Below are 22,500 nucleotides of genomic sequence, written 5' to 3' on the forward strand. Positions count from 1 at the left end.
ATTTGAAAGCATTTTTATTGTTATGAGACATACAAGTAGGGAACAGGATGAAGTTGGAGCCATCTGTGGGCCAGCATTTTCATTTGATCAACTGACTTTATCTCGTTGACATCATTATGCTGTACGAATGTGTTCCAGACTCGAGTCATCCTGGGTATATATAATCTCAGATGGAGTGATGTTCCGGAGAAGGGTACAGCCAGAGTGAAGTTACTGCTTTCTGCCTGTCTTATGGCATAAAAGCTTGTTTCACGCTGTCCTCGAAGTGGATCTAAGTGTGGTACTTTGACATTATTGGCCTTGTATATAACAGTAAGGCCACCCACATCCCTCCTATGTTGAAGGCTCTGCTGAAATGACAGATCTATCCAGGATGGGTCCAGGCGAGAGATGAGATGTCTTGCTCTGTTCTCTACTCTGTCAAGCAGTCGCACATGAGAGGGGGAGCAGGCAAACCAAGAAAGTGGAGCATACTCAATGTGTGAACATACTTGTGCCTCGTACAGAATCTTGCAAGCCCTGCTGTCAAGTAGATGCGAGATACGGCGAAGTGCTGTAAGGTTCCTGGCTGCCTTGTTTGCAAGATTTACAACATGGTTCTTCATGGTCAGTTTGGAGTCAAATTTCACCCCAAGGATATCAACTTCTTCCGCAGGTGCCAACACCCTCCCATTCATCCTTACTATTGCACCGGCATTACCGTCATGGTGCCTAGAGACCATCATCATTTGCTTTTTCTCAGGTGCAAATGTTACTTGCCATCTATTTTCCCAAGATGATACAGCTCTTAGCTGGTGATTTATGTAGCTTAGAGCAGCTGGCATTTCTTCTCTTGGCTAAGTGAATGTCAGTGTACAGTCATCTGCATATGCATAGGATTCTGGGATGAGATGAAGAAGGTCATTGAAGTAGACATTCCATAACAATGGTCCCAACACGCTTCCTTGTGGAACACTTGCCCCAATAGGATGTCTTACTGATTCCGTTCCATTGAGAACTACCCTTAGAGATCTACCATGAAGGTAATCACTGAGGAGACATAGCATAGAGCCTGCAATTCCCAGAGCTTGCAGTTTTGCTAAGAGGCTCTGGTGCCACACCCGGTCGAAAGCACCAGCAATGTCCAGTGCTACCACACAGCTGACTTTGGATTCATCCAGTGACTGGCACCACTTAGTGGAGAGGTTTAACAACAGATCAGCAGCAGAGTAACCTTTCCTGAAGCCATATTGACGATCACAAAGTAGTGAGTGGTAGTCAAAAAAAACTGTCATTTGTCTTGAGATTATAGTCTCAAGGATCTTACCAGTGATTGACAGAAATGACACTGGTCTGTAGTTGCTGATTTATGCTCTGCTCTTGTTTTTGTGAACAGGGGCTACATTTGCCTCTTTTCACAGAGAGGGCCATTTACACTGTACTAGGCAGCGCTGAAAGATGCGAGTTAGAGGTGCTGCTAGCTGGTCTGCACATCTTCTCAGCAATCTTGGGCTCAACTTGTCTGGGCCCACAGCCTTTTCTTGGTCAAGCGATTTAAGAAGGAAATGCACCTCCTCCTGCCTTATTGTCACTGCTGACAGTTTTGACACAATTCTTGCAGCTAGCCAAGGAGGGCCCCTTGCTGGATCAGGAACTTGCATTTTGGTAGCAAAGTGTTAGGCAAAGAGGTCTGCCTTCTCTTGACTACTAGTAGAGGTGGTCCCATCCTGCCGATTTAGAGGTTGAATGAGCTCATCAGGCAGATAACCTTGTCTGTCCTTGACCAGGGACCACCAGGTTTTGGAGCCTACCCTACCTGATGCTAGCTTTCTTTTTGTGTCCACCTCCCATTTAGCAATGGCCCACTTTTGAACGTCACCCATATGCCTACAGGCTTGCCTGTGCAAGTTCCTGTTATAGGTGGTAGGATGTCTCTTATACCTTCGCCATGCTTTGTACTTAGCAGTAGCAGCCTCTCTACAATGAAAGCCAAACCAAGGCTGATCTGTAGGCTTTGTCACATATTGCCAGTGAGGAATGTGTTGTTGTTGTAGATTAAAGATGTGTCCAGTGAAGGCTTTTACTTGGTTGTCAGCATCCCCTTGGAGAAGAGCATTACAATTGGTGGTGGCAAGATCAGAGCAAAGGACTGGCCAATTACTTCTTTCCCATAGCCAGGTTGTGCGTGTGGACTCCTCACCTCGATCTGTTGGGATCTTAAGTGTCGTAAAAACAGCCTTGTGGTCAGATGATCCAACGAAGCCGAGAGGGTTGACAAGTGACTATACCTTCTGCCAGATCACTCACTCACTCTCTCCCTCTCTCTCTTCCCCTCTCTCTCTTCCCCTCTCTCTCTTCCCCTCTCTCTCTTCCCTCTCTCTCTCTCTCTCTCTCTCCCCTCTCTCTCTCTCTCTCCCCTCTCTCTTCCCCTCTCTCTCTTCTCTCTCTCTCTCTCTCTCTCTCTCTCCCCCTCTCTCTCTCCCCTCTCCCTCTCTTCCCCTCTCTCTCTTCCCCTCTCTCTCCCTCTATCCCTATCTCTCTCCCTCTATCCCTATCTCTCTCCCCTCTCCCTCCTCCCTCCCTCTCCTCCCTCCCTCCTCTCCCTCCCTCCCTCCCTCCCTCCCTCTCTCCCTCCTCCCTCTCCTCTCTCTCTCTCTTCTCTCTCTCTCTCTCTCTCTCTCTCTCTCTCTCTCTCTCTCTCTCTCTCTCTCTCTCTCTCTCTCTCTCTCCCTCTCTCTCTCTCTCACTCTCTCCCTCTCTTCTCCCTCTCTCTCTCTCTCTCTCTCTCTCCTCTCTCTCTCTCTCTCTCTTCTCTCTCTCCTCTCTCTCTCTCTCTCTCTCTCTCCCTCTCTTCCTCTCTTCCTCCCTTCCCCCTCTCTCTCTCTCTCCCTCTCTCCCTCCCCTCTCGTGCATCCGCCTAGCCTTTTCACAAATAATCGACGTCATAAGAGTATCTCCTGCTAATTGTTTCACATTTATCCACACCAATAATAACTTCTCAACATCTTCGAGTACTGGTGATCTCATTTTTGTCAGCATATTTACCCCCTTTGCAACAACAGTGTCCTTAATTTCCTTTTTCTTGGCCATGATGGAAGCTATGGTTGTATGGGGTTTGTTATACCTCCTGGCCAGCTCGGCCATACGTACGCCACTTTCATATTGTTCAATGATGTTTTTCTTAAATTCAGTCGTATTTCTCACCATCTTTACCAAAGGCTTGGCACTGGGAGCTTTCTTTGCAGCCATGGTAGCTTATTTAGTAGTTGCAAGCACTAAAATGAATGGAATATTATGAAATATTTTGTATGAGCAAGATAGGGGACTGTCGCTCACTGGCACACTGGCTGGGAACGGCTCAGAGCCATGAGTACGTGTCCCAGACGAATGACTATTCGCAAATCAAACTACGATTAGCGAGTCAATGTTTTGATGAAAATAACGTTTCGATTTTCGAAAATTACGACTATCGAGCCTTACGATTATCGAGGGACCACTGTGTGTGTATGTGTATATATATATATATATATATATATATATATATATATATATATATATATATATATATATATATATATATATATATATATATATATATATGGGGAAGTGGAACAGAATTCTTCCTCCGTAAGCCATGCGTGTCATAAAAGGTGACTAAAATGCCGGGAGCAAGGGACTAGTAACTCCTCCTGTAGATATTACAAAATTTAAAGAGAAGCTTGCGTTTTTCTCTTTGGCCCTCAGTAGGATACGGCCAGTTTGTTGAAAGAAAGAAAGAATGTATATATATATATTATATATATATATATATATATATATATATATATATATATATATATATATATATATATATATATATATATATATATATATATATATATATATATATATATATATATATATACTATATGTGTCATGCCGAATATGTAAAAATGGTCAATTAGCAAGAACTCATTTAAAATTAAGTCCTTTCTGAAATTTTCTCTTATACGTTTAAAGATATATTTTTTCCCTAATGTTAATGTAAAAATTTTTAATTTTGCTCCAAATGAATCTTAGAAAACTTACCTAACCTTATTATAACAAGAACAATATATTTTAGCCTAACCCAACTAAATATATTTTAGATTTGTTTACATTAATTTAATACTAAACAAACACAGTGGAATATATTTTTTTCGTTAGGTTCAGAATGATTTTGGCGAAATTATTGCATACACAAATTTTCGCTTGTCCTATATGGCTATATGCTATTTAAGCCAAGATCGCAAGTTCTGCCTATTCAGCACAACATATATATATATATATATATATATATATATATATATATATATATATATATATATATATATATATATATATATATATATATATATATATATATATATATATATATATATATATATATATATATATATATATATATATATATATATATTGTAAGGCCCCGCTTTATGGCGTTCCACTAATACGGCGATGTCAAATTATGACCAAAATTTGCTATTCGGCAAGCGGTCTTTCAAATACGGCGCCCCCCACCCGGTTTGTTTACATTTTCCGTGACCACATCTATTATGTCAGGAAACTTTCCAAAATTTCAAGTGTTTTAAAGTTGCTGCATATTTTGTATGTACTCTGATAATTATACTTATGTGTACCTGTACCTAAATATACTTACACACTGTGCTGGTGTCCAGGTACACATTAAAATCGCTAAGTCTCTCTCTACTTATGACACCAATACTACATAATAATAATCACTCTTGGGCACACTAAATGTCTTATGTTACATCAATATAGGCATTTTCATTAATCCATCTATGATATTTTCCTCAAAATTATATATGAAACCCATTACATAGCATATAAACATGATACATGCACTCACAGAATAAAAATTGATGTAAATATAAGATTTGTTTACAAAGCTGTGTAGGTAGTGTTGGAAGAATTACGTTTTCTCTAGTCAAACTGGGGGATAACTGTAGAAAAATATTCTTTTTGTATGCCTTTACTCTATATATAGCAATTCACGACCCTTGTGGGTTTAGTGCTTTTTTATTATAATAATAATAATTATTATTATAATATTATTATTATTATAATTAATATTAATAATAATAATAATATTTTTATTATTAATACAGTGGACCCCCGCATAACCATCACCTCCGAATGTGACCAATTATGTAAGTGTATTTATGTAAGTGCGTTTGTACGTGTATGTTTGGGGGTCTGAAATGGACTAATCTACTTCACAATATTCCTTATGGGAACAAATTCGGTCAGTACTGGCACCTGAACATACTTCTGGAGTGAAAAAATATCGTTAACCGGGGTCCACTGTATTATTATCTTCATTCACTCTAAAAATGGTGTGTTGCTGTTTGTTTATTCTGAACTAACTTGTACACAATGTAAGAGTATTTGTACTGTGAGGTAATTATTATTTTAATAAAAAATATTGAGGTAAATGTTTTACAAACTCTTACAAACGTACGTGAATGAACTAAAAGTAGACACACATTAATACGCATTCATTTCGCTGACCAAGTGATTGCCCACTACCTGTTCAGTTTGTGTTCTTACATTGTCTCAACTCTGTATCTCATTCTCTCTCTCGTTTACTCTTTCGTTAACTAGTTAGCTCTCATTGACGATGGCATCTAAGCTTAGCTGTGATAAAAAGAGAAGTCATAAGACTTGCTTTAAGTGCCAAGTTAGAGGATGATGGTGTGTTATTCTGATTTTATTCAGTAAACACCCTGCCACTCACCTCTCACACATTAATATTAATATTTTAAGGTAAGAAATAAGTGTACTCTGTGTGTATCTTACCTTTTATTGTGTTTTTAATGCCTATTTCTATTGCTAACTTAATATAAGTTAGTGTAAACTTGTTGTCTGGCATTTATTACATATTTTATATGTGCTCTGATAATAATACTTGTGGAGCTGTGTGGTAGCCGGGTGGAGGGACAACATTACGTTTTCTCTGCTCAGCCATCAGAGAAAATGTATATGAATCTGCGTTTGGCCCAGCCACTCCCTCACTCCACTTTGTTTACAATTTTTGGCATGAATTATTCATTACTTCTCCCTTCATTTATGATGGCATCTAAAGGTAGTTGTTAGAAATGATTAAATTCAGTGAACAAGGTATGTCGATGTTAATAATACGGCTCTGGGCCACAGTGTAGGTAGCCGGTAGGTGTAGCCCAGGCGGGCTACACCCACCAGCTACCTACACTGACTTCCTACAAATAAATACTACTCACCTCTCTTCCTATATTTAGACTACACATATTTTAAGGTAAATAATGAGTGTACTGTATGTGTATTTTACCTCTCTGGGATGTTTTAAATATCGTTTATTAAGTATGAGATGGGGAGCCAGGGCTACCTACACCTGGGCTACCTGCACCTGACTTCCTACAAATAAGTACTACTCACCTCTCTCCCTACATTAAGATTACAAATACTTTAAGATAAGTAATGAATTTACTGTGAATGTATTTTACTTTGTGTGTTTTTAATGCCTAGTTCTGTTACTAACTTAATATAATTTAGTGTAAACTTGTTGTCTGGCATCTATATGCATTTATAAATGGAAAAAATGGTGTTCTGCTTTCTGGCGACGTCTGCTTTCCAGCGACAGCCTGGAACCTAACCCACCGTATAAGTGGGGCCCTACTGTATATGTATATAATATATATATATGTATATATATATATATACTATATACTATATATACATATATACACATATATATATATATATATATATATATATATATATATATATATACAGGAAGGCCCCGCTTTACGGCGTTTCACTTTACGGCGTTCCGCTAATACGGACATTTCAAATTATGACCAAAACTCACTATACGGCTCCCCCCACCTGACTTTCTAATACGGTCACCGTGCCCCACCCTGTTTGTTTACATTCTCCATGAGCTCAGTAAGCACTAAGTCTCTCCATTTTGTCTGGAAACTCCAAAATTTCAAATGTTTTTAAAAGTTATTTCATATTTTATATATACTCTGATAATTATACTTATGTATACCTGTACCTAAATAAACTTACATACATCGAGTCATTTAAATGTCGTATATTACGTTAATATACACATTTTCATTAATCCATCCATGATATTTTTTTCAAAATTATATAATAAACACGATGCATAACATATAAATAAGATAAATACACCCCACAGTAGAATAAATAAACAAATGTGAGATGTCGTAGCAGACGACTTGCACAAGTGGTGATAATAACAATACTGAGTCTCATTAAATGTCGTATATTACGGTAATATACACATTTTCATTAATCCATCCATGATATTTTTTTCAAAATCATATAATAAACACGATGCATAACATATAAATAAGATAAATACACCCCACAGTAGAATAAATAAACAAATGTGAGATGTCGTAGCAGACGACTTGCACAAGTGGTGATAATAACAATACCGAGTCTCATTAAATGTCGTATATTACGGTAATATACACATTTTCATTAATCCATCCATGATATTTTTTTCAAAATTATATAATAAACACGATACATAACATAAAAAGATGATAAATACACCCCACAATAGAATAAATAAACATAAATATAAGATGTGGGAGCCACATAACTTGTACAAGTGACGCCAAGAATAACATTTTCTCTAATCTAACATAAGAGTAAATGTGTTACTGGGGGTAACTGTAGAAAATTATTCCTTTCGTATGTATGTAAGTAAGTTTATTCAGGTATACACAAATACAGTTACATAGATTATCATACATAACAACATACGTGTAGAGAACCTAGGATAACCCAAAAAAGTCAGTGTGACTTATTTCCATTGCCTTCACTCAGAGCTTCATTTCTTCTCAAAATGATGTTACATGAGAATGGGAGTGTTCTTCTTTATTAATTCTACCGTATCAATGTAGAGACAACCTGTACACAATGTAACTTGTACACAAACCAGACGTGTACACTTCGTTTGTTTACAAAACTTACCTTCCCCTGGTTTGTTTACATAACTGCGCCTGCCCCCTCTCATGTATTCATTCTTTCTCTCTCTCATTTATTCGTTTTATCTCATTTACTTACTCCTGACCCTACATTAAGACTACAAATATTTTAAGGTAAGTAATGAGTGAACTGTATATACATTTTATCGCTCTGGGATGCTTAAATATCATAGAATAGTATGTGTGGGTGGGGTGGCCTGGTGAGGCTATTACAATACATACCACACTTGATTTCTTACAATAAATACTACTTGTCTCACCCTAGATTAAGACTATAAATATTTTAAGGTAAGTAATGAGTGCACTATGTGTGTATTGTACCTTTTTATTGTTTTTTGATGCCTGGTTCTATTGCTAACTTAATATATGTTAGTGTAAACTTGTTATCTAGTGTTTGTATGCATTTATAAGTGGAAAAAAAGGGTGTTCCACTTTACGGCGATTTCCGCTTTACGGCGGTAGCCTGGAACCTAACCCGCCGTATAAGTGGGGCCTTCCTGTATATAATACATACACTCACACACACATGTATATATGGATGGTTATAGGTATCTAAAATGTAGCTAAAAGTATTCTTGACACTATATTCATAAATTTTAATAGAAGAAGGGCATCATTTTATAATCATAATCCTCACAAGAATTGTACATATACAGTACACCGTTTTGGATATAGCACGATTGAAGAATTGTGGCATATTTTTGTTTAACACTTCATAAAATTAGTTTAACACAGTTGCGGGAGGGGAAAAATTTTGAGCGCCGCCGGGCGGGATGGTCTGTGGGTTACACCATTGTGTCAACTGGGGAGACCTACCACCATGCCGTCCCCTGCCTCCCTCAGCCACCCACACCCACCCACACCACTCTCCTAACCTACAGTTTGGTTCATACGCATGTAGGACAACGATTCTCAAAGCTCAGTGTGTTTATTTACATACATATTTTCTTATTTTCATTGCCATATGTTAAATCTGCCAGGCAATCATAGCACTGACTTCACTGAATGACTTACTGATTTGACTGAATGACTCTTGACTGAATAACTTACTGACTTGACTGAATGACTTACTGACTTGACTGAGTGACACACTAACTTGACTGAATAACTTTCTGACTTGACTGAATGACACTGACTTGTCTGAATGACACTTGACTTCACTGAGTATCTTACTGATTTTATGCACACTCCAATACAACCACCGACTTCAGTACCAGAACTTCTACCATCCACTTCTGCCAACAACTAACAACCATCCACCTCAGCCCAGTAGGGCAACACCATCCATATCCACTCTCTTCACAATCATCCACAAACACCATTACCCACAATTTAAGGTAAGAAATACTATTATTTCTAATGCATTTGTAGTCTTAATCAGTAATATATCATGACAGTGCACTAAAATTAGATATTCGCTTTTATTTTGTAAGATCTGGAGGTCAAAAAAAAAAGTTCTTTGGCTTTTTGGGGGCTCCCAGGAACGTAACCCTATTTTTCCCATAAGCTCTTCAGTTCGTCTAACACAGATTTGTCTAACATGGCATTATCAGGAACGTAACTACCATGTTAAACAGTGGTCTACTACATATATTTTTCAGTAAAATCCACAAAACAACTTTCTCATATATATTTTATAATGCATAAGAATCGTCTGAAAGTTTGAGGTAGATCTGAATAGGTACCAGTATTTTCAGTTTAATGCATGAAAACATATTTATTATAATTATTATTATAACTATTTTTAAAATTGGCCAGTTTAAACGAATCCTAAACTTCTCTTCAGTTAAGTACTGTAAGCTTGATGCCATTCATACTAGGGGTTCTTAGGTTATTGCATGGAAAATATCAAATTTTTTAAATATAATTGTCAAATTGGTACTTATACAGTCTTGATGAATAAGATACATGTGGAATACCTGGATATCTTTACTGATAGACATTTCACACACTAGGGGCTGTTTCACTCTAACACAGAGACATGAGAACAGACCCTTTTATACCCAGAGCTAGTGGAAAAAGTGCAGCAATGCATCATTTGTAGATGTGTTAATGGGGTGGTGAAGAGGACTCATTAGAAGTCAGGCCCATACAGTGTGTCAAAAATTTAGCATAGAGTGTACAGGTATCCTCTGGTGTCGTACAAAGTTAAGTCCATAAGGTGGATCAGAGAGTTAGCATACAGTTGCAGAATACTGCGTTCTCTAAATTCCATATTGTTGCTGTGTCAAATATCTTTAGTTTTAAGTTCATGTTTAAAATGTGTGCAAAAACTTGGGTACCTTTATTGAAAGATAATACATATAAACCTTTGATCTTAAGATGCAAATATGAATCTTCCTTTAGGATACATTGGTGTTGAAAGTTTGAAGCCAATCAGAATATTTTTTTCTCATTTTCATTTACAAAATTTGCACCTACACAGCCTCTATTTTAGAAAGGCCACTTGTAAGTTTGATGCCAATCAGAAAAGGCATTCTTATGATATCATTCAGTAACCTTGGAGGAAAAAGTTCCAACAGTCACTATAAGCACAGCATTACCTTTTGAAGGAAAATATAATTAATTTTGACATTTATATATGTGTGTAGTACTTATTTACTAGACTCGTGGGTGAGTCTTTTATCTTCCCAAAATAACCACAATTGGAGTGACGTCACACTATTTTGTTACCTTTTAACATCTTCATCTTTACATTCTGCTAGTCATATTTCTTGTTAGCCCTAGCTTAACTTGCCTGCTGTGTTTAAAAATTGTGTTCGTTAGATTTGCATAAACTAACAGATTGCAATTTTCCTCATTAGCCATATAAAGTGGTGTGTGGAAGATGTGTGTAACTTGCATATGCAGTATCATTAGCTGATGTAGTCATGATTTCCAGAACTGCAGTCAGTTGCAGTGCCTCATTGAGATGTTTTCATAATTAGGAAAATATCTGAAATTAGTTGTATAACTTGAGCTGTCCAGCAACCCATCTTTTATACTCTTCAACAGGCCTTGCAACATCCCATCCTCGACCACATGGTGGAAAGAGAAAGAGTCCAGAATTGCGGGCAGTGTCAGAGCCTTGTTCGCCATTCTGCTATTTACATCTGGTGAGTAATTTTAGGTGGACAAATGGTTTATTGTGTTCAAGAATTTTTAAAATTTGGCAGAATTTAGAAAATATCTTAATGTACTTAATGTTGGTTAAATTGCACACTGATGTAGTATGCAACTTAACCAGCATGGAAATTAATTTAAATCCATTTGATTTTCTGGTCACTTAATCACAGACTTAAGGAACATTGAAGAAACTTATGCACTAGATGTTCTATATACAAGAGAGAGAGCATTTCACACTTGGACTTGAAAAGACCTAGTCAAATTCAGATTTTTTTTTTCTAAACATAATAAAAACTTACAATTTGACTTTAAAGTCCATAGTATGCACAACATTTGGTAACTTGGGTTAGGTGGAAAAGGGTTTCTCTTGGGTAGATAGCACCACACTCCTGGACCTGAGGCAGTCATTGTCCCCATGGTTTGTGGTTCCTGATCTTTTCTCTCTTGTAGATGAGTAAGACATTTGCAACAGTTATGTATTTTTTTTATTTTTGAAACAATTTGCATTCAGAGGTTAGTAAAAAATATTGAAGACAATCTAGAGGTAACTATGAGGTGATCAGTCCCTCACCCTTGAAGTGTTCAGCTCCATAGTGTCGAGCAGTATAAAGCTTGAGAATGAAGCCTTTTTTAATTTAACTGAAAGTGAGGTGCAGAAGTTGGAGACAGTTTCACAAGAGATGACCTACTTGTTGGAAGTAAAAACTACAGCAGGTCCACTGGTTTGCTGCAGTGCTCTTGAAAACTTTTAGGCTAAGGGACTGACCATCTCAAAATTACTTATTCTTGAAGACTAAGGGACTGATCGCCTCATTCTGTATTTATCTCTACACTAGGTCTGCATTTTAGTAACCTCCGTATTTGGCTATGTATGTGCACTTACTACTGGTGCACACTATGTGCACAGGACACTCAACATAAACATTAACCCACAACTCAGACTCTCCTTGGAGAGCTGCAGAAGAACATTCACTCATAATATATAATATGAGTATCTTTTTGATATACAGTACCATGTGTTCAACTTGACTCATTTAGATACTTCATGCAATTAAAAAGCCCCAGAATAAGAACTTTTTCCCTCAAAATGCAAACAGTTTGTGATGTATAGAGCTGTAAAATGAGTTTCAGACTGCAACAATGTTGGTTGAATCACCAGCAATATGTTTGGTAAAAGGAAACAGGCACAACTAATGTGACATTTTACTGTGGCAGCACTTTGCACTTCAGGAGCTTTATTCCTGTGTCTGTCAGCTGCTTCAGTATTGTTAAAAAACTCCTTAACCCTTTCAGCGTTGGTGCCGTACTAGTACAGTGGAACCTCAAAAATCGAACTTAATCCGTTCCAGGAGCTAGTTCTAAATTCGAAAAGTCTGAAATTCTAAGCAATATTTCCCATAAGAAATAATGGAAATACAATTAATCCATTCCAGAAACCCAAAAATATTCACACAAAAAATACATTTTATAGAGATTAATTACAGTTTTACATACAACAAATACTATAGTTTTTAATTATGTATAGTAATACATATAAAATAACATTTTTACTTACCTTTATTGAAGATTGGTGATGGCATCTGGAAGATAGGGAGGAGGAGAGAGGGAGTTGGGGTTAGTGTTTGGAAGGAGAATCCCCCTCCATGAGGACTTCAGGTAAAGCCCTCTCTGGGGTTACTTCCCTTGTCTGTCTTTTAATGCCACTAGGACCAGCTTGAGAGTCACTGGACCCCTGTCTCACAAAATAACTGTCCACAGTCCTCTGTTTCTGGCGCCTCTTTAACATTTCCCTAAAATGGGACATGGTTCTGTCACTGAACTTGTTGCAAAGATGGCTTGTTTCAGCTTGCTCAGGGTGGTACTTCTGCACAAACATTTGGACATCATTCCACTTGGCACAAATCTCCTTAATCTTTGAAGAAGGCACCTCATCCACTCCTTCTTCCTCTTCCTCTGAAGCAAGTTCCTCAGCTGTGGTCTGATACTGCTCCAGATGAAGCTCTTGCAGCTCTTCAGTGGTTAGCTCTTCCCTGTGGTCCTCCACCAACTCTTCCACATCCTCACCACTCACCTCCAACTCCAGGGTGCTCCCCAATGCCACAATAGAGTCCACAACAGGCAGAGGGTGAGCTGAGTCAGGGTCAGCCTCAAACCCTTCAAAATCCCTCTTTTGGACACAATCTGGCCACAATTGTCTCCAAGCAGAGTTCGAAGTCCTGGAAGTCACTCCCTCTCAAGCCTTACCTATAAGGCTTATGGAGCTGTAGATGTTGAAGTGATTCCTCCAGAACTCTCGTAAGGTCAACTTAGTGTCTGTGGTCACTTCAAAGCACTTTTCAAACACTGCTTTTGTGTAGAGTTTTTTGAAGTTAGAAATGACCTGCTGGTCCATGGGCTGGAGGAGAGGAGTGGTGTTAGGAGGCAAGAACTTCACTTTTATAAAACTGAAGTCCTTAGACAAGAGGTCTAATAAGTTTGGAGGATGAGCAGGAGCATTGTCCATTAACAGGAGGCACTTGAGTGGCAATTTCTTTTCCTGGAAGTATTTTTTCACACTGGGGCTAAACACTTCATAGACCCACTTTTTGAAAATTTGTCCTGTGACCCATGCCTTATGATTAGCTTTCCACAAGACACATAACTTGTTCTTAAAGACATTGTTTTTCTTAAACACACTGGGATTTTCTGAATGATACACAAGTAAAGGCTTCACTTTAAAATCACCACTAGCATTAGCACAGAATAAAAGAGTAAGCCTGTCTTTCATAGGCTTGTGTCCTGGCAGTGCCTTTTCCTCCTGTGTGATGAAGGTCCTTTTTGGCATTTTCTTCCAAAACAAGCCTGTTTCGTCACAATTAAACACTTGTTCAGGTTTGAATTCTTCACTGTCTATGTACCCCTTAAACTCCTGTACAAACTTATCAGCCGCCCATTTGTCTGAACTGACTGCCTCACCATGTCTTACAACATTGTGTATGCCACTACGCTTCTTAAATCTGTCAAACCAGCCTCTGCTGGCCAGGAGTTTTCTGTACCAGATCGGCATGCAACTTCCTTGCCTTTTCGCAAATAATCGTCTCTGAAACACTATCACCTGCAATCTCTTTATCCTTGATCCACACCAGCAACAACTTCTCAACCTCTTCAACTATTTGTGGTCTTTTTTTGGTTAGCATATTAGCACCTTTCACAACATTAGCTTCCTTGATTTGGTCTTTCTTTGCCAGGATAGAACCGATGGTCGACTTGTTTTTCCCATACATCCTGGCAAGCTCAACAAGTCTCACACCACTCTCATACTTCTGTATTATTTCCTTCTTCACATCTATGGTGTTTCTCGCTTTCTTTACCACAGGGGTACCACTAGCAAGTTTCTTTGGGCCCATGGCAGCTTATTTCACAGTCCCACAAACACTAAACACAACGAAATAATCGTAAAATGTGTGAATGAGAGCTCAGGTTAGTGTTTACTCAAGCATAAACAACGCTAGACTGCTCACGGCGCCTGCGCAGGGACGCGGACAGAGCAGGCCGGCAGACAGGTCCCGTACCCGGCAGTCCGAAAATAGGGGCGTGTTCGATAATAGGGACACAGTTTGTCCGAAAAAATGGTCCTATTTTCGAAATGTTCGATATGTGATACGTTCGATTTTTGAGGTTCCACTGTACAGCTTACACGCCAGGGTTGGTACCATACTAGTACGCATAAATTGTAGTGCCTTCAAATCTAGCGAGAGAAAGCTGGTAGGCCTACATATGAAAGAATGGGTCTATGTGGTCATTGTGCACGGTATAAAAAAATCCTGCAGCACACAGCGCATAATGAGAAAAAAAAACCTCCGGCCCTGTTTTTGCTTTAAAACGGCAACTTTGCAATGTATTTTCGTATGCTATTTATGGTTGTATTCTAGTTTTCCTGGTCTCAGTTTATAGAATGGAAGACATATTACAGAAATTGAGATGATATTGATTGGTTTCACAATGAAAAGTGCCTTGAAGTTGAGCTCAAAGTAGCAGAAAAAGTAGCAGAAATGTTCGATTTTTGCCAAAGTTCAAAAGTAAACAAATAATGCAACGCGTCCAATACATGTCAACTGGTGAGTCTAATATTCTTTCACAAGTGTGGTGATATTATTTATACCATTTCTACACTAATGCAGTAGTCTGCATAACAGTAAATCTTCTATTTTTTTTATGAGAACAAAAATTCAAAGGGGAAAGCAAAAGAAATGTAAGAGAGGTCTGAGGACATGACTAATGAATAGAAATTTTTTTATTTTAGTGCTAGGAATGTCTGTCTTGTTTATTCTGGACCCTATTTTGAAATTGGTATCTTTTGAAATTTGTGTGAAATTGGCAAAATTGCCAATTTCTGAACACTTTATTGGATAGTTGAAATTGGTAAATGGGTGGTTTCTTGTACTCATTCGATAGAGAAAATGGAGCTCTACTGAAATAGTTATGATTTTTGTTGACTGGTACATAGGAATTGGCCAAAAATAGGGCTCAATGTGGGCGAAATCGCCGATGCGTGAAATCGTCGAGACCGCTAAGTTCGCGAGAGCATAATTCCGCAAGTTTTCCATCAAATTTCATACTTCTGGTGTCATTAAGATTGGGAAAAGTTTCTCTATCATTTCATAAGATTTTTTTTTTTTTTTTTTTTTTTTTTTTTTTTTTTTTTTTTTTTTTTTTTTTTTTTTTTTTTTTTTTTTTTTTTTTTTTTTTTTTTGGAAAAATTTCTGACCTTGAGAACAAGTTTAGGAAGGGCCTGTCGACCCTGAAAGGGTTAATATGATGTAAATGTTTATGTAAAGTGATTATAAATGCTCATGCATGATTGTCACCACTTACATGCTGCCACTCAGTAAACACCCCACCTGGTTATGATGTAAATTTAATTTTGATTGCCTCTAGACATGTAATTTAACCCTTTCAGGGTCCGTCCCGTGGATCTATGGCTTTACGGTGAGTGTCCAAACCGTAGATCTACGCCATGAGCTCAGCTCACTCTGATAAACTGTGAGTGGTACATTTATGCCTAGATATGAGAGAATACATCAATGTGGTATGTGTGCACCACATAAAACAGATCCTGCAGCACACTGTGTATAATGAGAGAAAAAAACTGAAATCATGATTTTTCGATTAAAACAGCGACTTTGCAGTGTTTTTTCGTATGTTTTTTATAGTTGTATTTGCGATTTCTTGGTCTCATTTGGTAGAATGGAAGACATATTACAGAAATAGAGATGATTTTGATTGGTTTTAGCACTGGAAATGGCTTGAAACTGAGCTCAAAGTAGCGGAAATGTTAAATTTTTGCCGATATTCAAGAGTAAACAAACGACCTCACACATCTAATACACGTCAGCTGGTGGGTCTAATATACATTCACAAATATGGTGATGATATTTATACAATTATTACAGTATTGCATAACAGTAAATCTTCTATTTTTTGGTGTGAATAAAAATTCATTATGTGAATAAAAAATCAAAATGGAATTTATTTGTAAAGCCTCAAAATGTAACTAATGAACAGAGGAAATGTTAGTTTAGTTCCAGGAATACCTACATTGTTTATTCTGGAGCCTGTTTTGAAATTGGAATATTTTGAACTTTGTGTTAAATTGGCCAAATTAACAATTTCCGATCACTTTATTTTGTAGTTGAAACAGTTGACTTGGTGATTTCTTGTGCTCAATCGATAGAATAGAAGTAATACTAGTGAAATAGCTAAGAATTTGGTTGATTGGAATAATGTAATTGGCCTAAAATGGGAGTCAAAGTCGGCAAAATCGCCGATTCGTAAATATCGCTGACACATCAAAATTCGTGAGAGCATAATTTCGTCAATTTTCCACCAAATTTCATACTTTGTTTTATTACCTTCACAAAAAGATTCTCTACGATTTCATAAGAAAAAATAACAAATTTTTTTTTTTGAAAATTCTTGGACACTCGTGCGTGACTTCAGATTTTGGCCTTGGACCCTGAAAGGGTTAACAACTGTAACTTGTCACTCTAGACTCAATTAACATTCCTACTCACACATTATTGCCCCCTCAACATTTAAACAGTTTAATCCTTAACTATGCATTATCAGCTTTTTTAACTATGCCATATTGCTACATTACCCCTTTCAGGGTTTTCGACGTGCTAGTACGGTACTAGTACGCATAAATTGCAGTGCCTTCAAATCTAGCGAGAGAAAGCTGGTAGACTTACATATGAAAGAATGGGTCCATGTGGTCACTGTGCACAGTATAAAAAAATCCTGCAGCACAGCACATAATGAGAAAAAAAAACTCCGACCCTGTTTTTGCTTTAAAACGGTGACTTTGCACTGTATTTTCGTATGCTATTTATGGTTGTATTCTAGTTTCCCTGGTCTCATTTTATAGAATGGAAGACATATTACAGAAATTGAGATGATTTTGACTGGTTTCACAATGAAAAGTACCTTGAAATTGAGCTCAAAATAGCAGAAATGTTCGATTTTTACCAAAGTTCAAAAGTAAACAAATTGTGCCAAGCGTCCAATACACATCAACTGGTGAGTCTAATATTCTTTCACAAGTGTGGTGATGTTATTTATACCATTTCTACACTAATGCAGTAGTCTGCATAACAGTAAATCTTCTATTTTTTGTAAGAATAAAAATTCAAAGTGGAAAGCAAAAGAAATATAATGGAGGCCTGGGGATGTGACTTATGAACAGAGAACTTGTTATTTTAGTGCCAGGAATGTCTTTCTTGTTTATTCTGGACCCTATTTGGAAATTGGCAACTTCTGAAATTTGTGTGAAATTGGCAAAATTGCCAATTTCTAACCACTTTATTGGATAGTTGAAATTGGTAAATGAGTGGTTTCTTGTACTCATTCCATAGAAAAAATGGAGTTCTAGTGAAATAAATATGATTTTTGTCGACTAGTACACAGGAATTGGCCAAAAATAGGACTCAAAGTGGGCGGAATCGCCAATGCGTAAACATCAGCGAGACCGTTAACTTTGCGAGAGCATAATTCCATAAGTTTTCCATCAAATTTCATACTTTTGGTGTCGTTATGATCGGGAAAAGATTCTCTAGCATTTCATAAAAAAATATTTCTTTTTTTTTTTTTCCGAAAAATTTTCGACCCTGAGAACCAGTTTAGTAGAGGGCCTCTCGACCCTGAAAGGGTTAAGCAACTTATCTATGTAAACTTTTATATTAACAAACATTAAGCCTAGTCTGAGATTGTTCAGAATGCTGTGCATACTATGGGCTTTTCTACTAATTGTGCTATTACCACTTTCACTGTCACAACCCCAAAATTATAAGTCATGTCACTGTCACAATTTCTAAACAAAATACTAATAATTTTATATTTTAAAATGGTAGATAATAATTTTTTAAAGGTAATGGTACAAAACTGCAAAATTTGATGTGAACTGCCCCAAATTTGTTGGCATGAAGTTGGAGAACAGAGTGCCTAACACAACAGCAATGTTGCCTACTTTGAAACCTGTTTTAAGCCAGTATCATTGGTCAAAGCAACCCAGTTCCTAGTTATTTCACTAGTTTATCAATTGAGGGCAAGAAACTACCCAATGATATATCACAACTATCCTATAAAGCACCCAAAAATTGGGGATTTGGACAATTTTGTGCAGAAGTCGAGGAATTCCAATTTAAAAATAATCCAAAACAAAGACTGTAGGCATTCTATCCACTAAACTAACCTTTCCTCTTTTCTTTTATCATGTCCCTAGGCCTCTCCTATATAAGACCTGCAATTTTGAATCCATCACACGCACGCACGCACGCACGCACGCACGCGCACACACACACACACACACACACACACACACACACACACACACACACACACACACACACACACACACACACACACACACACACACACACACACACAAGGTAGTCATAAAGTAGTCATTGGAGTGATGTATAACCCACCACAGAACTGCAGGAGGCCAAGAGAGGAGTACGAAGAAAACAACAGGGTGATGGTGGACACACTGGCTGAGGTGGCAAGAAGAGCTCACTCGAGCAGAGCAAAGTTACTGGTAATGGGCGATTTCAACCACAGGGAGATCGACTGGGAAAACCTGGAGCCACATGGGGGTCCCGAAACATGGAGAGCCAAGATGATGGATGTGGTACTTGAAAACCTCATGCATCAACATGTCAGGGACACAACCAGAGAGAGAGGGGAGGATGAGCCAGCAAGACTGGATCTTGTGTTCACCCTGAGCAGTTCAGACATTGAGGACATCACTTACGAGAGACCCCTTGGAGCTAGCGATCACGTGGTTCTGAGTTTTGATTATATAGTAGAATTACAAGTGGAGAAGGTAACAGGAACTGAAGGGGACAGGCCAAACTATAAAAGGGGGGACTACACAGGTATGAGAAACTTCCTGCAGGAGGTTCAGTGGGACAGAGAAATGGTAGGAAAATCAGTAAACGAGATGATGGAATATGTGGCAACAAAGTGCAAGGAGGCAGAGGAAAGGTTTGTTCCCAAGGGAAACAGAAATAATAGGAAGACCAAAACGAGTCCTTGGTTTACCCGAAGGTGTAGGGAGGCAAAAACTAAGTGCAACAGAGAATGGAAAAGGTACAGGAGGCATAGGACCCAGGAAAACAAGGAGATTAGTAGAAGAGCCAGAAACGAGTATGCACAGATAAGGAGGGAGGCCCAGCGACAGTATGAAAACGACATAGCATCGAAAGTCAAATCTGACCCGAAACTGCTGTATAGCCACATTAGGAGGAAGACAACAGTCAAGGACCAGGTGATAAGGCTGAGGAAAGAAGGTGGAGAACTCACAAGAAACGATCAAGAGGTATGTGAGGAGCTCAACACGAGATTTAAGGAAGTATTTACAGTAGAGACAGGAAGGACTCTGGGGGGACAGACCAGATGGGGACACCAGCAAGGAATACACCAACAAGTGTTGGACGACATACATACAGATGAGGAGGAGGTGAAGAAACTGCTAAGGGACATCGATACCTCAAAGGCAATGGGACCGGACAACATCTCCCCGTGGGTCCTTAGAGAGGGAGCAGATATGTTGTGCGTGCCACTTACCACAATCTTCAACATGTCCCTGGAAACTTGGCAACTACCTGAGGTATGGAAGATGGCAAATGTAGTTCCCATTTTTAAAAATCATTGACGTGTATAGTATGCAAAATTATGGAGATTATTATCAGGAGGAGAGTGGTGGAGCACCTGGAACGGAACAAGAGTATAAATGCCAACCAGCACGGATTCACGGAAGGCAAATCCTGTGTCACAAACCTTCTGGAGTTTTATGATAAAATAACAGAAGTAAGACACGAGAGAGAGGGGTGGGTTGATTGCATCTTCTTGGACTGCAAGAAGGCCTTTGACACAGTTCCTCACAAGAGATTAGTGCAGAAGCTAGAGCATCAGGCGCATATAACAGGAAGGGCACTGCAATGGATCAGAGAATACCTGACAGGGAGGCAACAACGAGTCATGGTACGTAATGATGTATCACAGTGGGCACCTGTGACGAGCGGGGTCCCACAGGGGTCGGTCCTAGGACCAGTGCTATTTTTGGTATATGTGAACGACATGATGGAAGGGTTAGACTCAGAAGTGTCCCTGTTTGCAGATGATGTGAAGTTAATGAGGAGAATTAAATCTGATGAGGACCAGGCAGGACTTCAAAGAGACCTGGACAGACTGGATACCTGGTCCAGCAAATGGCTTCTCGAATTTAATCCTGCCAAATGCAAAGTCATGAAGATAGGGGAAGGGCACAGAAGACCACAGACAGAGTATAGGCTAGGTGGCCAAAGACTGCAAACCTCACTCAAGGAGAAAGATCTTGGGGTGAGTATAACACCGAGCATGTCTCCGGAAGCACACATCAATCAGATAACTGCTGCAGCATATGGGCGAATGGCAAACCTGAGAACAGCATTCCGATACCTTAGTAAGGAATCGTTCAAGACACTGTACACCATGTATGTCAGGCCCATACTGGAGTATGCAGCACCTGTTTGGAACCCGCACTAGATAAAGCACGTCAAGAAACTAGAGAAAGTACAAAGGTTTGCCACAAGGTTAGTTTCAGAGCTAAGGGGAATGTCCTATGAAGAAAGATTAAGGGAAATCGGCTTGACAACACTGGAGGACAGGAGGGTCAGGGGAGACATGATAACGACATATAAAATACTGCGTGGAATAGACAAGGTGGACAAAGACAGGATGTTCCAGGGAGGGGACACAGAAACAAGAGGCCACAATTGGAAGTTGAAGACACAAATGAGTCAGAGAGATATTAGGAAGTATTTCTTCAGTCATAGAGTTGTAAGGCAGTGGAATAGCCTAGAAAATGACGTAGTGGAGGCAGGAACCATACACAGTTTTAAGACGAGGTTTGATTAAGCTCATGGAGCGGGGAAAGAGAGGGCCCAGTAGCAACCGGTGAAGAGGCGGGGCCAGGAGCTAAGACTCGACCCCTGCAACCACAAATAGGTGAGTACACACACACACACACACACACACACACACACACACACACACACACACACACACACACACACACACACACACACACACACACACACACACACACACACACACACACACTCTCTCTCTCTCTCTCTCTCTCTCTCTCTCTCTCTCTCTCTCTCTCTCTCTCTCTCTCTCTCTCTCACACGCTCTCTCTCTCACACTCTCACTCTCACACTCTCTCTCTCTCACACTCTCTCTCACACTCTCTCTCTCACACTCTCTCACACGCTCTCTCTCTCACACTCTCTCTCTCTCTCTCTCTCTCTCTCTCTCTCTCTCTCTCTCTCTCTCTCTCTCTCTCTCTCTCTCTCACTCGCACTCACTCACTCTTACTTACTTTTGCTCCTTTTCTTGGCTAATAAATTGTTTTTTTTTTTCTCTCTCTCTCACTCGCACTCACTCACTCTTACTTACTTTTGCTCCTTTTCTTGGCTAATAAATTGTTTTTTTTTTTTATTAACACATTGGTCGTTTCCCACCAAGGTAAGGTGGCCAGAAAAAGAAAAACTTTCATCATCATTCACTCCATCACTGTCTTACCAGAGGCATCTTTACACTACAGTTATAAAACTGCAACATTAACACCTTTCCTTCAGAGTGTAGTCATGGTACTTCCTATCTTCAGGACTCGAGTCCAGCTGGCTGGTTTCCCAGAATCCCTTCATGAATATTACCTTGCTCACACTCCAATGGCACATCAAGTCCTAAAAACCACTTGTCTCCATTTGCTCCTATCTAACACGCTCACACATGCTTGCTGGAAGTCCAAGCCCCTCACACACAAAATCTCCTTTACCCCCTCCCTCCA

General features: G+C 38.9%; 1 protein-coding gene and 1 long non-coding RNA gene across 4 annotated transcripts in view; one reads left to right on the forward strand and one right to left on the reverse strand.

Moving 5' to 3' along the window:
• E(z) (histone-lysine N-methyltransferase E(z)) overlaps positions 1-22,500 on the forward strand; it is a 442,429-nt gene that overhangs the window by 319,390 nt on the left and 100,539 nt on the right. For all 3 annotated transcript variants that reach the window (XM_070090649.1, XM_070090671.1, XM_070090660.1), the window contains one exon: positions 11,016-11,116. In XM_070090649.1, the coding sequence (XP_069946750.1) occupies positions 11,016-11,116 (101 nt within the window). The remainder of the gene's footprint in view (positions 1-11,015; positions 11,117-22,500) is intronic.
• Positions 1-22,500, reverse strand: part of LOC138853521 (uncharacterized) — a 200,757-nt gene that overhangs the window by 96,303 nt on the left and 81,954 nt on the right. The gene's annotated exons all lie outside the window — the stretch shown is intronic.

This window comes from Cherax quadricarinatus, chromosome 3 (assembly GCF_038502225.1).
Source record: "Cherax quadricarinatus isolate ZL_2023a chromosome 3, ASM3850222v1, whole genome shotgun sequence".
Lineage (NCBI taxonomy): Eukaryota > Metazoa > Arthropoda > Malacostraca > Decapoda > Parastacidae > Cherax > Cherax quadricarinatus.